Raw genomic sequence first — 14,027 nt, 5'->3', positions numbered from 1 at the left:
CAGTTCATCGTCATTTTGACTCCCTTGAACAAAAGCTTCCTTCCCTGGCTATCCCTGATTTACATGTATTGTCTCCTCCATTAGCATACGAGGCCAGTGAGGGAAGGGACTTCCTCACTTTTTAATTTGTACCCTTTGCATTGAGCACGATGCCCAGCACACAATCAGAAGTTACTATGTGTTCATTCGTATCAAGACTCAACTTGATTTTTTACTTGCCTCTTTGCAACTTCTTCCACTGTTCCTAGGGTTGTCCTCCAAGACCAAGCGTGATGAGTTCGTTCCTCATCCTTTCCAGGCCTGGAGGGCAGCTCTCACACCTCCCTTAAAATTCTCCAGGCAAAATATCCTCAGTTCCTTCAGCTGACCCCCATATGACATGACCTCCAAGCTCCTGAGGCTTTCTGGATCTTTTCCAGCACATGTACCCAATTTTTAACCTTATAATTTATAGGATTATAGGAACTTTAATACTTGTCAAAAATATGGACAGCCAAAGAATGACAGTCCCTTTCAATTTCTTGTATTTCTAAAATATGTTGAAACATTGGTTCTTGGTAATTATTGGTTTATTACCTGCATAGAATCAATCGATTGATAAACATTTTCTTAAGCACCTATTGTGTGGCAGGCACTATGACCACGAGTCAATTTTACATATTGGAATACAACGATATTTTAAAAGAAGGAAAATTAGTGATATTTAAAAACACAACATATTACTTGCTCAACATAAATATGATTACAGTGGTTCTCGATTTTAATAATTCAAGAGCTAAATCATTTATTTTGAAGGACAACACTTCTGAAGTCTTAAGTTGGGCAAGATGGCAAATAGTGCCATCCTGAGTAAAACATTTGTTTTAGCCAGGACCATAGTTAGGACACTTGGCTCCCATTACCATACTAATATAACCTCTGGCAATCACCCATGCCTATCAGGTTCCAGTAAGGTATTATGCTCAGTAAATCTAAACAGCTCCTCCTGAGGAATCACATAATTTCTGAGTTGGAAGACATCTCAGAAGCCACCTGGTTTAACCAATCACCTAACACGGATCCTTTCTAGAACAAACTTAACAAACAATCCTACAGTCTTTCATTCTGGATTTCTAGGGAGGACAGAACTCACTACTTCCTTACTTTTAGATGTCAGGAAATACAAAACATTCATTTTGCAGATGAGAAAACTAAGGCCAAAAGAGGATGAATAACTTGTCCAAGGTGCAGAGGCAGAGTCAAGATGGCAGAGCAGAGAAGCGTTCAGCCAAGTTCTCCCGACATTCCTCTCCAAACAACTTTAAAATAGCAAATCTAAATCTGGAGTGGTAGAACCAACAAAAGGTCAGAGTGAGACATACTTCCAGCCCAGGATAACATAGGTCAGAAAGAGAGAGCTGTGAAATGGAGAAGGAGGCTGACCTGAAGCCAATGTGGATGAAACACCAGTGGTGGGACGAGATGGTGGCAACAGAAGCAGCAGCAGCTTTGGGAGCTCTCAAGCCAGAGATGGTAAGGGGACCTGGCAACTGGTCAGAAAGATTACAGGGGACCCCTGTGCTAGCACTGGATACGGACCAGATACTGTTTGGTAATTCCATTGCCTATATCCAATTCTGGGTCATAGTTCAAGGACAGAAGGAACATTTTTGATCAAGAAGGAGTGGAAGCCCTGAGAGGCAGGAACACTTCTGGCTCCCAGGGATCAGGGACCCTTAGGAACAGTATTGTTTCCAGTCCCTTCCTGGGTAAGGACCAGAGTGCAGACCAAGACAGCAGAGACCACTCTCTCCAGATCATACTATCTTGGAAGCATCGGAGATTTCCAAACCCCTGGAGCTAGCTTTGAAAACAGCAGTACAGAAAAGTGTGAAGCTTGAGACTGAATCCCCCCCCCCCCCCCCCCACGCTGGGAACAGAGCCCAACATTAATATAAAGTTCTAAATCAAGAAACTGACTGGAAAAAGGAGCAAACAACAACAACAAAAGGAACCTGACCATAAAAAGGTACTTTGGTAACAGGGCAAATCAAGACACAAACTTAGAAGGAGACAGTGAGATCAAAACTGCTACAAGCAAAGCCTCCAAGGGAAAAAAACAAGGGAAAAAACTAGACACAAACCCAAAAGAAAAAGAACAACAGAAAGACTTTCAAAAATCAAGTAAGAATGATAGAGAAAAAATTAGGCAAAGAAATGAAAGCAGAGGAAGAAAATTTTGAAAAGACAATGAACAGCTTGGTAAAAGAGGCATGAAAAAATACTGAAGAAAATAGCACCTTGAAAACCAGAATTGGCCTAATGGAAAAAGAGGTACAAAAATTCACTGATGAAAATCTCTCCTTAAAAAGCAGAGTTGGCCAAATGGAAAAAGAAGTACAAAAACTCACTAAAGAAAATAATTCCTTAAAAATCAGAATTGGGCAAGTGGAAGCTAATGACTCCATGAGACACCAAGAAACAATAAAACAAAGTCAAAAGAATGAAAAAAAGATAAGAAGAAAATGTGAAATATCTCATAGGAAAAACAACTGATTAGGATAACAGATTGAAGAGAGATAATTTAAGAATTATTGGATTATCTGAAAACCATGATAAAAAAAAAAGAGCCTAGAAATCATCTTTCAAGAAATTATCAAGGAAAACTATCCTGATATCCTTGAATCAAAGGGTAAAACAGAAAGAGATTCTGAGATGAAAGCTCCCAGGAATATTCTAGCCAAATTCCAGAGCTCCCAGGTCAAAGAGAAAATACTTCAAATAGCCAAAAAAAAAAAAAAATCATTCTAGTACCAAGGAACCACAGTCAAGATCACACAAGACTAAGCAACTACCACATTATGGAAGCAGCGGGCTTGGAATATGATATTTGGGAAGGCAAAAGAGCTAGGATTACAAAGGATAACTTACCCACCAAAACTGAACATAATCTGTCAATGGAAAAAATTGATATTAAATGAAATAGAGGACTTTCAAGCATTCCTGATGAAAAGACCAGAGCCGAATAGAAAATCTGACTTTCAAATACAAGACTCAAGAGAAACATAAAAAAGTAAACATGAAAAAGAAATGACAAGGGACTCAATAAGGTTAAACAGCATGCCTTTCTATATGGGAAGATATATATATACACACACACACACACACACACACACACACACACACACACACACATATTCTAAGCATTTTATCATTATTAGAACAAAAGGATTCTACATAGAAAGAGGATGCATAAATGAGTAGATTATGCTGGGATGATGTAAAAAAAAGGGATAGGGGAGAAAGAAGGAAGCCCTGGGAGAAGGTGAAAGGGAGAGAAAGAAAGGGGATAAGTATCTCACAATAAAAGAGGCACAGAAGAAAGAGCTTTTACAATGAAGGGGAAAATGGGGGGCAGGCAATGTTTGAACCTCATTCACATCTAAGTTTATTCAAAAACAGAAATATGTATGTGTGTGTGTATATATATATATATGTGTATATATATATGTATATACTCAATTGGTAATAGATATCCATCTTACCCAATAGGGAAGTAGGAGCGAAGGGGGTAAGAGAAACAGTGTGTGTAGGTGAAAAAAGGGAGGGCAGATAGGGTTAGAACCAAAACAGACTTTAGAGGAGTGACAGGATAAAAACAGAAAAAGAAGGATAAACAGAAGAAATAGGATGGAGGGAAATGCATGGTTAGTAATCATGACTGTGAATGTGAATGGGATGAATTCACCCCTAAAACAGAAGCAGATAACAGAGCGGATTAGAAACTACAATCCAACAATATGTTGTTTATAAGAAACACACTTGAAACAGAGGAACATACACAGAATTAAAATAAGGGACTAGAGCAGACTCTGTTATGCTTCATCTGATGTAAAAAAGGCAGGGGGTAGCAATCATGATCTCAGACAAAGCAAAAGCAAAAATAGGTCCAATTAAAAGGGATAAGCAGGGAAACTACATTTTGCTAAATGGAACCAAAGACAATGAGGTGATATCAATACAAAACACATATGCACCAAATGGCACAGCACCCAAATTCTTAAAAGGAAAAGTTAAATGAATTATAAGAGGAAATAGATAACAAAAGTGGGGGACCTCTACTTTCTCCTCTCAGAGCTAAATCTAACAATGAAATACATACAAAAGAAGACAAGGAAATGAACAGAATCTTAGAAAACTTAGATACGATGGAACTCCGGAGGAAACTGAATGGAAACAGAAAGAAGTATATCTTATTCTTAGCTATACATTGAACTTTCACAAAAATTGACCATGTGTGAAGACATATGAACCTCACAACCAAATGCAAAAAAGCAGAAATATTAAATGCACCCTTTTCAGACCACAATGCAATAAAAATTACATTTAATAAAGGGTTATAGAAATATAAATTAAAAGCTATTTGAAAACTAATCTAATCTTAAAGAATGAGTGAGTCAAAGAACAAATCATAGAAAGTCAGTAATTTTATTAAAGAGAATGACAACAATTAGACAACATTCCAAAATTTGTAAGATGCAGCCAAAGCAGTACTTAGGGGGAAATCTGCATATATCTACGATAAAAGAGAGAAACAGCAGACCAATGAACTGGCTATGAACTAGAAAAAAAAAATCAAACTAGAAAAATAACAAATTAAAAATCCTGAAAATCAAAGGAGCAATTAATAAAATTGAAAGTGAATAAAATTAATAAAATCAAAGGACAAATTAATAAAACTAAAAACCACTGAACTAATAAATAAAACAAGGAACTGGTTTTATGAAAAAAAAAACCTAATAAAATAAACCATTAAATAATTCAATTTAAAAAAGAAAGAAGGAAACCAACTTACTAGAATCAAACATGAAAAGGATGAATGCACCATCAATGAAGATGAAATTAAAGCAATTTTTAGGAGTTATTTTGCCCAATTATATGCCATAAAAACTGACAATCTAAATGAAATGAATGTTTACAAAAATATAAATTGCTGAAATTAACAGAAGATGAAATAGAATACTTAAATAACCCTATCTTTGAAAAAGAAATTGAACAAACCATCAATGAGCTCCCTAAGGAAAAATCCCCAGGACCAGACGGATTCACAAGTGCACTCTACTAAACATTTAAGAAACAATGAATCCCAAATAAACTATTTGAAAAAATAAGTAAAGAAGTCCTACCCAACTCCTTTTATGACACAAATATGGTTTTTATATCTAAACCAGGGAGAACAAGAACAGATAAAGAAAATTATAGAGAAATTTCCTTAATGAATATCAATGCATAATTTTTAGATAAAATACTAGCAAGGAAATTATAGCAGTATATCACAAAGATCATCCATTATAACCAGGTGGGATTTATATCAGGGCTGCTTCAATATTAGGAAAATGATCAGCATAATAGATCATATCAGTAATAAAAACAACAAAACTCAAATGATTATATCAATAGATGCAGAAAAAGCTTTGACAAAATATAACAACCATTCCTATTAAAAACACTAGAAAGCACAGGAATAAATGAAGACTTTTTAAAAATAAGCAGTATTGATCTAAAACCAAAAGCAAGCATTATCTGTCATGGGCATAAACTTTAAGCCTTTCCAATAAGATCAAGAATGAAGCAAAGATGTCCATTATCACTGCTATTATTCAATATTGTACTAGAAATATTCAGCTATAGCAATAAGATAAGAAAAAGAGATTGAATGTATCAGAACAGGCAATGAGCAAACAAAACTATCGCTCTTTGCAGACTATCTGATGGTCTACCTAGAGAACTCTAGAGAATCAACTCAAAAACTGGTTTAAACCATAAACAGAAATAAAATAGATAATTCTGATTAACCGAAATTAAAAAGGTTTTGCACAAACAAAATCAATGCTGCAAAATTAGAAGGAAAACAGGAAACTGGGAAAAAATTTTTGCAGCAAGTTTTTCTGATCAAAGCCTCATTTTTCAAAATACAAGGAACTGAGCCAAATTTATAAAAATAAGAGTCATTCCCCAGTTGACAACTGGTCAAATGCTATAAATAGGCAGTTTTCAGAAGAAGAAATCAAAGCTAACAATAGGCACATGAAAAAATGCTCTAGAGAAATGCAAGTTAAAACAACTCTTGAGATACCACCTCACACCTACCAGATTGGCTGACATGACAGAAAAGGAAAATGACAAATGCTGGAGAAGATGTGGAAAGATCGGGACACTAATGCATTGTTGATGACGTTGTGAAGTCGTCCGACCATTCTGGAGAACAATTTGGAACTATGCCCAAAGGGCTATAAAGCCGTACACACCCTTCGACCCAACAGGAGAAAGGGAAGGAATTTGGAATTTTAAAGAAATGACTGTGAAAAATTTTTTTTACATGTAATTGGGAAATATTTAACAAAATAAATAAAAATCATTTAAAAAAAAGACTTCATGGTATAGAGAGGAGAGTTACGGAAAGATGCCAAGGAAAACTGTCAAAATTGCACTGGATACAAAAATAGCAGCAGCCGGGCAATCTGAGATCAGGGAATCTTGGCCAAATGATCAAAGTGTGAGGATTTCTGCCTTTAAAATAGAAGCCAAAGCTGAGTAACTTGTGGAGTTCTGAGAGCTAATGGTCTCAGGATATTTTTCATTCTTTAGCATTAGTAAAATCCTATGAATTCAGAATCCATTAAATTTAAATTTGTGGGATTCTGGACAGGGGCCAAATAGAAGTTTCTCCTTGTTATTTTAGGCAGCTAAGGGGTGCCATAGTGCACAGAGCACTGGGCTTGGAGTCTGGAAGACCAGAGTTCAAATCCAGCCTCAGACACTTATTAGCTATATAACCCTGGGCAAATCATTTAACCTATCTGCCTCAGTTTCCTCATCTGCAAAATGGGGATGATAATAGCACCTACCTCCCAGGGTGGTTGTGAGAATCCAAGGGCATAATAATAGTAATATGCTTAGCACAGTGCCTGACACATAGTGGCCACTACATGAATTATTACAGCTATTACTAGTGGTCCATAGCATACAAAACTCCTGAGTGGGTCCATGAGAATCAATTTAAAATGTAACTGGGAAATGTTTAACAAAAGAAATAAAAAGACTATAAACAAAGATAATGTGAATTTGTGGTTTTCTATATCAATATGTGGTCACAGGGATCCGTTTCTATGAGTCTGGCAGCACGGCCCTATAGCAGTGAAGCCACAGGCCCAGTTTCTATCCCTATAGCTTTCTAAAACACCAAGTGAACAGCATCGAGGTTCAGAACTGGCAGACTCAGAGACCAGAGATCACTTCAGTCCTAACAAGTATCCCCTGTACACCACACCCAACTGGGATGGTACTGTTGATAAAAGGGAGTTTGCTGTCTCCCGACATCGCCCATTTCATTGCTGAATCACTCAAGAAATCTCCAAAAACCCACGACAGCTGGGGTGTTGCTGGCAAATGTTTAACAACTGGCTCTGCAGAAGGAAAAAAAAATGTGCCCACAACTCACTCATGAGTTAACAGGCATTAGTAACATCTTCTCCATCAATCTCTTAGTGAAGACGATCATCAAAACAACACACGAAGCTCTTATTTGAAGCATTTGCTTTTTTCTGAAGTGTAAATGCTCCATTGGCCCTCGCAAGCTGGTTTGAACTGGCCTCAGCACACCCCTGACCAGAAGTGCTCTTTCAGATCTCAGAGCTTCCTAAGCAGAACTGAACAATGGGAAAACAGACTGGCAGGTGTGTCCTTTAATTATTAGGAGAAGGTAAAAGAGAAGGAATCCTACTCTGAAGCCAGTAAGTTGTGAACATGTTATCTGGAGACTAGCCTGAAACCCAGATGGCTTTGGGAATTGCCTCTGGATTTCCCAGGCAGCTGCTCTTCCTTAATTGTCCTTTTCAGCCTTTCCCAATCCAGAGAAGCCAGTTGGTGGGGTCCCCCTCCCCCTTTTGTTTGTTTGGGTCAGACAGCTCTTCAGACACTGGGAGGATGCAGGAGGGTTCAGTCTCTGCTGCTGTTTGATTGTATCACACTTTAATAGCCTACATTTCTGAAATTAGCATCTTCTCCTAGGTATATAATTAAGGCTTAAGTTCTTCAATTTTAATTTTTATTATTATTTGGCTGTAGCAGTTAATGTATTCTTATCATGTAGTCCTTAAATGCACTTTCCCTTCTGGAGGAATTTTTCTTTAATTTATATAATAAATGCTTTTCCCCAGCCCATTCCTGTCCCCGTCTCCCTCCCTTCCCCACTACATACAGCAAGAAATAAACCATGAAGAGTTTAATGAACTGACCCAATTTAGGAGAGGGCAGGAAACATACTATGGAGATTTAAAATGATTCACAAGAAGAAAAGGAAAGCAGTGGACCAGAATGTCAAGAGTCTAGACCAACATCTTATCGCCTCTTACCAGGGTTGCAATCTGTGAGAAGTGAGCAGATGGAGAGAAGAACCTTAGAAATGGTGAGGGCTGGACTCCAGTTATCCTTTAGAATGTCCAGACAGATCACTCCTTGGCTGTTAATATTACAGTGATAGATTCTTGTCCGAAACGTAACCTAGGGAAAAAAAAAGTAAAGTTGTTGTAAACAAATACACGTTATTATTAAAGCAATTCAACAGACATCTTAGGTTTAACAAATGTTTGCATCTCTCGTGACAGACAAAATACTATTAAATATTATTAAATGAAACCATTATAAGACCTTGTTAAAAGGTTAGAAGGGTTTTAGGATTCTCCCTGGGGTTCAATTATTCATTCCCAGTATAATAGTTATTAGTATGATTAGTATGGAAGAACCAATTAAAAAAAAAAGTCAAACTCAAGGTCTAATACACTGAAATGGAGTAAGAGGTCATGGGTTCAAATCCAGACCCTGACACTTGTTACCTTTGGCCAAATCATGTAATCTCTCTGGAGACTCAGTTTCCTCATCTGTAAAATGAGGAGGTTAGATCTCATACCCTTTAAGGTCCCTTTCAACTCTAAAAAAATTCACTGCTCCTAGAATCTTGAGTTATACAGAAAAAAATGTCAAGGGATGTCTTCTGTAGCCATCTTTTCACATTTGGTATAGCTTTGTACATTTAGACATTCTAATCATCAAAGGACTCATGAATATTAATGACAAACTATGGATAATGACAATTCTTTTGTTCTTGTAATTAATAGTTTAAAAGAAAATACAATTCGATAGCAGCTCTCAGCACAGAATTTTAGCACATCACCAAACGCAAACTTGACAAAAGTCAAGAAGTTCCAGTGGATGAACTTCTGGTCTCCCACGATGCCTATGTTGGAGGAAGCCCCGGTCAGCCCAGTCTTTGTTTCCTTTCCGAGGATGAGTGCACTGCCTGGGCTTAGTAGCCATCCTGAGTCACGGGCCTCTGTTTGCCAAGGAATGTTAGGCTTTACACAGCTTGACTTGATGACTGATGAGAGGACGGTGGAAAACTCACACTGGCGACCAATACAGTCACTCTTCATCAATGTTAACTAAAGTAAACAACTTTAATTTAAAAGCAACAAAATCTCCAACACCCAGAGACTGGTCTTTAGCATTCTTGAGTGTTCAGAAGGGCTTCAGGCCCAGAAACAGGAGGGGGAAAAAAAGCCAAAAGATCACCCAGGAGCACAAGAGCACCCAGGGAGGCAGAGTTCTTAGACTTCCTGGGAAATGAAGGTCATTGCCTTCCCGTTGGAAGCTCCTACTGTGGGCTCCCTCTTTCTGTGGAGGGCCCCGCCATCTTCTTGGGCAACACGTTTCTAACGGTGGAGTCAGCCCAGGATCTTCCCTCTTTCTTAACCCTCACATCCAATCAGTCACCAGGTCCAGTCAAGTTTCCTTCCATAATATCTGTTGCGTCTGTCCCCTTCTCTAAATTCACTTGGCTATCACTCTGAAGGAGGCTCTCCCGGTACCTCCCCATCTTAACGATGGTGCTGTCTCTCTTACAAAGTTGGTGGCATGTTGTCTCCCCCATTAAAATGGGAACTCCTTGAAAGCAGAGACTGTTTCTTGTCTTTCTTTGCATTGCCAGCACTAGGCACAGTGAATAGACCCCCAGACCTGGAGTGATGAAGACCTGAGTTCAAATCTAGCCTCAGACACTTACTAGCTGGATGACCCTGGGCAAGTCATTTCACTTCTATCTGCCTCAGTCTCCTCATATGTAAAATGCAGATAATAACAGCACCTCCTGATCAGGGTTGTGAGGATCAAATGAGATGATATTTATAGTGTTCTGCAAACCTTAGAAGGCCCATAAAAAAGTTAGCTATAATAATAACAATTATTATTATTAGGCATGCTTATTGATTTGACCTGATTCTCTCATGGACTATGCTATCCTTGATTCCAGTCTCTCCCCTCTTCAGTTTGTCCTTCACAGAGATGGTCAAATTGTTTTCCTAAATCTTAGCTTCTGACCATGTCACACCTTTTCTCATAAACTTTCTTGGCTCCCTATTACCTCTAAAGGAAAATACTATTGCCTCAGCCAGACGATGAAGGCCCTGCACAGTCTTTTCTCTAGCTCAGCCTTATTTCACATAATTCTACCTCACACAGTCCATGTACTAAACAATCTGGTGAGCCAACTGGCCCCCAGCTCATTACATCAACTCCGTCATGCCTGGACTAAAGTCTCTTCCTCCTCTCCACTTTTTAGAATCCTCTTCATTCAGGTGCCATCTTTTCTGTGATACCCTTCCCTGGTCCCTCCACACGAAAGGCTTTCCCATCCTCAAATTTTCCCAGAGCACTTTGTTCTAATATTTTCTCTGCCCACCTTTTATCACAATTCTCTTAGTATATGCCATACCCCCCAAGTAGAATGTAAGCGCCTTGAGGTCAGGGATTGTATCATTTTGCTCTTTTTATTCCCAATGCCCAGTATTATCTGGCACAGAATAAGCAGTTGGTTAATTTTTGTTGAACAAATTAATAAATATCACCAATGCTTTTGAAAAAAATGATATATTTTGGCTAAATATAATAACACTTTTAACCAGATATCAACTGTTTCCATCAAGTCAACAAGCATTTATTAAGTGCTTACTATGTTAGGCAGGAATAATTACATTGTTTAAAATATACTTTAAATGTTTCTGGGCTGATTCATAGCCCTAATTACTGCCTTTCAGAAAGTCGTTATTTCCCAGCAATGAAATGTAAGCTCTTTGAAAGCAGGGACTTTCATTTTAGGCTGAATCCTATGGGCCTAGCACAGTACATGGCACTCAGAAGGTACTTAATAAATGCTTGTTGAAATGAGGTACCAATCCTTATAGAGGAATAAAATCTGCATATTACTGAGTAACAAAGATCAAAGAATTCAGAGAAGTCTAGGAAGATGTAAAATCAGTCAGTCAACTAAGACTTATTAAGCACCTACTATGTGCCAGGCACTGTGTTAAGTGCTGGGGACAACAAAGAAAGACAAAAGACAGTCTCCGCACTCAAGGACCTCACAGTGAAGAGAGTGGGAGCCAAAGAACAATAAATGAACTGATTGCAAGAAGTAAAAACAATGATAACAGCAACAAAGTCACGGTACACACATGAGTAAAAAATGGAGGAAACTGGGATGACATGAGTCTATGTGAAAATGTATATTATATTATGTTACAGACATGTAACATATATTTGGGGTGGGATTAACAATGGGCAAATAATAGAAGCTATAATACTGTTGATTCTGTCTCAACCATGTCTCCCCCATCTGTCTGTCAGTCAGTCAATAAACATTATTAAGTGTTTACTGTGCTAAGTGCTAAGAATACAAAGAAAGGTCAAAGCAATTTCTGCTCTCAGGGAACTCCCAATCTAATGGGCAAGGCAACACGCAGACCACTGTAAGAACAAGCTAAACACTAAACAAATTGGAAATAATCAAGAGACAGAAGGCATTGAATAAAGAGGGACTGAGGAACTCTTCTCCATGCTCCCAAGACTCCCCACCCATGGCCAGGCCCTTGGCCCTTCTTGAGGGAAGGGTTGAAAGAGTGCCCCCAGTAGGCCTCCTGGCTTTCACCCTCTCTCATTCCAATCCATCCCCTACCCAGATGCCATGAAAATATTCTCCAGGAGTTTCTGAGCCTGCCATTCCCCAGCTCAGGGGCCACATGTGGTTCCTTATCTTCTCTAGGAGAACAATGAAATCTGAGCTCCCGGCCACACTCCTCCCCTTCACAAATTCTGCATTTTAGGCAATTTGTTCCCTGTGGCCGAGATGACATCTTACTGTTTTCGAGGTTCAGCTCAGGTGGCCCCTTCTAATCCGGATGCCCCAAGCCATTGGTGCCCTCTCTTCCTCAACTAATCCTGCAGATACTCGTTGGCTTCCACGCTACATCCCCCAGCGTGATGCAATGTCTGTGAAGTCAGACATTAATTTAATTTAAATTGTGTTACTCCAGTGCATAGCATAGTGCTTCACACATAACAGGTGCTTAATCAATACAGCACTTGTTAGTTTGGATTGGATGTGTGTACAATCATCTAAACTCTCATTTTTCTTATTGTCTTTTTCATACTCTTGGTCATTTATTTGAACACTCGTACTTTTTCAACACATGGTGCTAGGTGGCACAGTGTCAGGCCTAAAGTCTGGAAGACTCATCTTCCTGAGTTCAAATCCAGCCTCAGATGCTTATTAGCTGTGTGACCCTGGACAAGTCACTTAACCCTATTTGCTTAAGTTTCCTCATCTGCAAAATAAGCTGGAGAAGGAAATGGTGAACCACTCCAGCATCTCTGCCAAGAAAACCCTAAATGGTGTCATGAAGAATCGAACATGATGAAAAAACTACAGAATAACAACCACCACCACCAACCTTTCAACACAAGTCAAAATAAACTTTCATATGTTAAAAAAAAAAAAAGGAAGTCCTGGCATGGAGAGAAACGGTAGTGATATTTTAATGGAAACATATGAGATCAGTGGGAAATACACTCCCTTTAGAAAAATTCTTTTCCATAGAGATCTGGCAAGGAACTCTTTTGAGCCTCTCTGCCATGAATCAGTGTATTATGTAATTCAGGAGAGCAGAGTTAACGGCATTCAACAGCATTTAACATAGACTGAAGTCCACTGTAATTTCACAATTTACTTGAACAGACTGCTAGCTGGTATTCTTAAAAAAGATGATCTTTCCTTCATGACTGCAATTTTCAGCAGTCCTTTCCTTTCCTTTTTAAAAAAATACTTGTACAATCATGTTAAACATATTTCCACATTAGTCATGTTGTGAAAGAAGAATCAGAACAAAAGGGAAAAAAAACGTGAGAAAGAAAAAAACAAAAAACAAAAAGTAAAAATAGCAGGCTATGCTCTTCAACAGTTCTTTTCCTAACACTTTTTTGAGACCTTTGCAGCTAAAACTCCTGAGTGAGACTGTTGATAGGCTAGAAAGGGTGAACAAACAAAAACAAAACCTCTAACTTTGGGGAAAAAACTGGTCCTTTGCAATTGTCGGTCATGTGGGGCTGTAAATGATCCACCCCAGCTCAAACGTGACGTGATCACCTGCTTGTCCGGTGCTCCCTGGGGCCAACACCTGCCTGGTGGCATTGGCCTACTGGAGAAAGCAGGGCCTAGTCAGAGCCCTGCTCTCACTGCCCAGGGTGACCTCAGGTAAACTCCCACTTCTCCAGGCGATTAGTCACTTCTTCCTTCACAAATCACGGAGGCCAAGCCCTCCATACACATTTGTTCAGTGGAATTGCTGGACCTCAAAGGTTCATTCTAGCGCTGACATTCTAGAACTTCTAACGTGGAGAGAGGTCAGCCTTCTGTAGACTAGCAGTGATTTCTTCTTCTTTTTTTTTAATTAATTTATTTTGATTTCTCAACAATCACTTCCAAAAGCTTTTGAGTTTAAAATTTCCCCCCCTCCTCGCCTCCCTCCCCAAGACTGCACGCAATCTGATCAGGTTCTACATATACATTCCTATGAAACATATTTTCACATTAGTCCTGTTGTAGGGAAGAATTAGAACCAATAGGAGGAACCACAAGAAAGAGAAAACAAAACAGAAGG

The 14,027-nt window shown here is 38.7% G+C and overlaps 1 protein-coding gene across 1 annotated transcript in view; it reads right to left on the bottom strand.

Moving 5' to 3' along the window:
• Positions 1-14,027, bottom strand: part of LOC114050286 (ubiquitin-conjugating enzyme E2 E2) — a 415,703-nt gene that overhangs the window by 55,127 nt on the left and 346,549 nt on the right. Inside the window, exon 5 of the mRNA XM_027871898.1 lies at positions 8,394-8,541. Within this exon, the coding sequence (XP_027727699.1) occupies positions 8,394-8,541 (148 nt within the window). The remainder of the gene's footprint in view (positions 1-8,393; positions 8,542-14,027) is intronic.

Source organism: Vombatus ursinus, unplaced genomic scaffold (genome assembly GCF_900497805.2).
Source record: "Vombatus ursinus unplaced genomic scaffold, bare-nosed wombat genome assembly UNPS02014799.1, whole genome shotgun sequence".
Lineage (NCBI taxonomy): Eukaryota > Metazoa > Chordata > Mammalia > Diprotodontia > Vombatidae > Vombatus > Vombatus ursinus.
The sequence above is the reverse complement of the archived record's forward strand: the minus strand, read 5'-3'. Positions and strand labels throughout refer to the sequence as shown.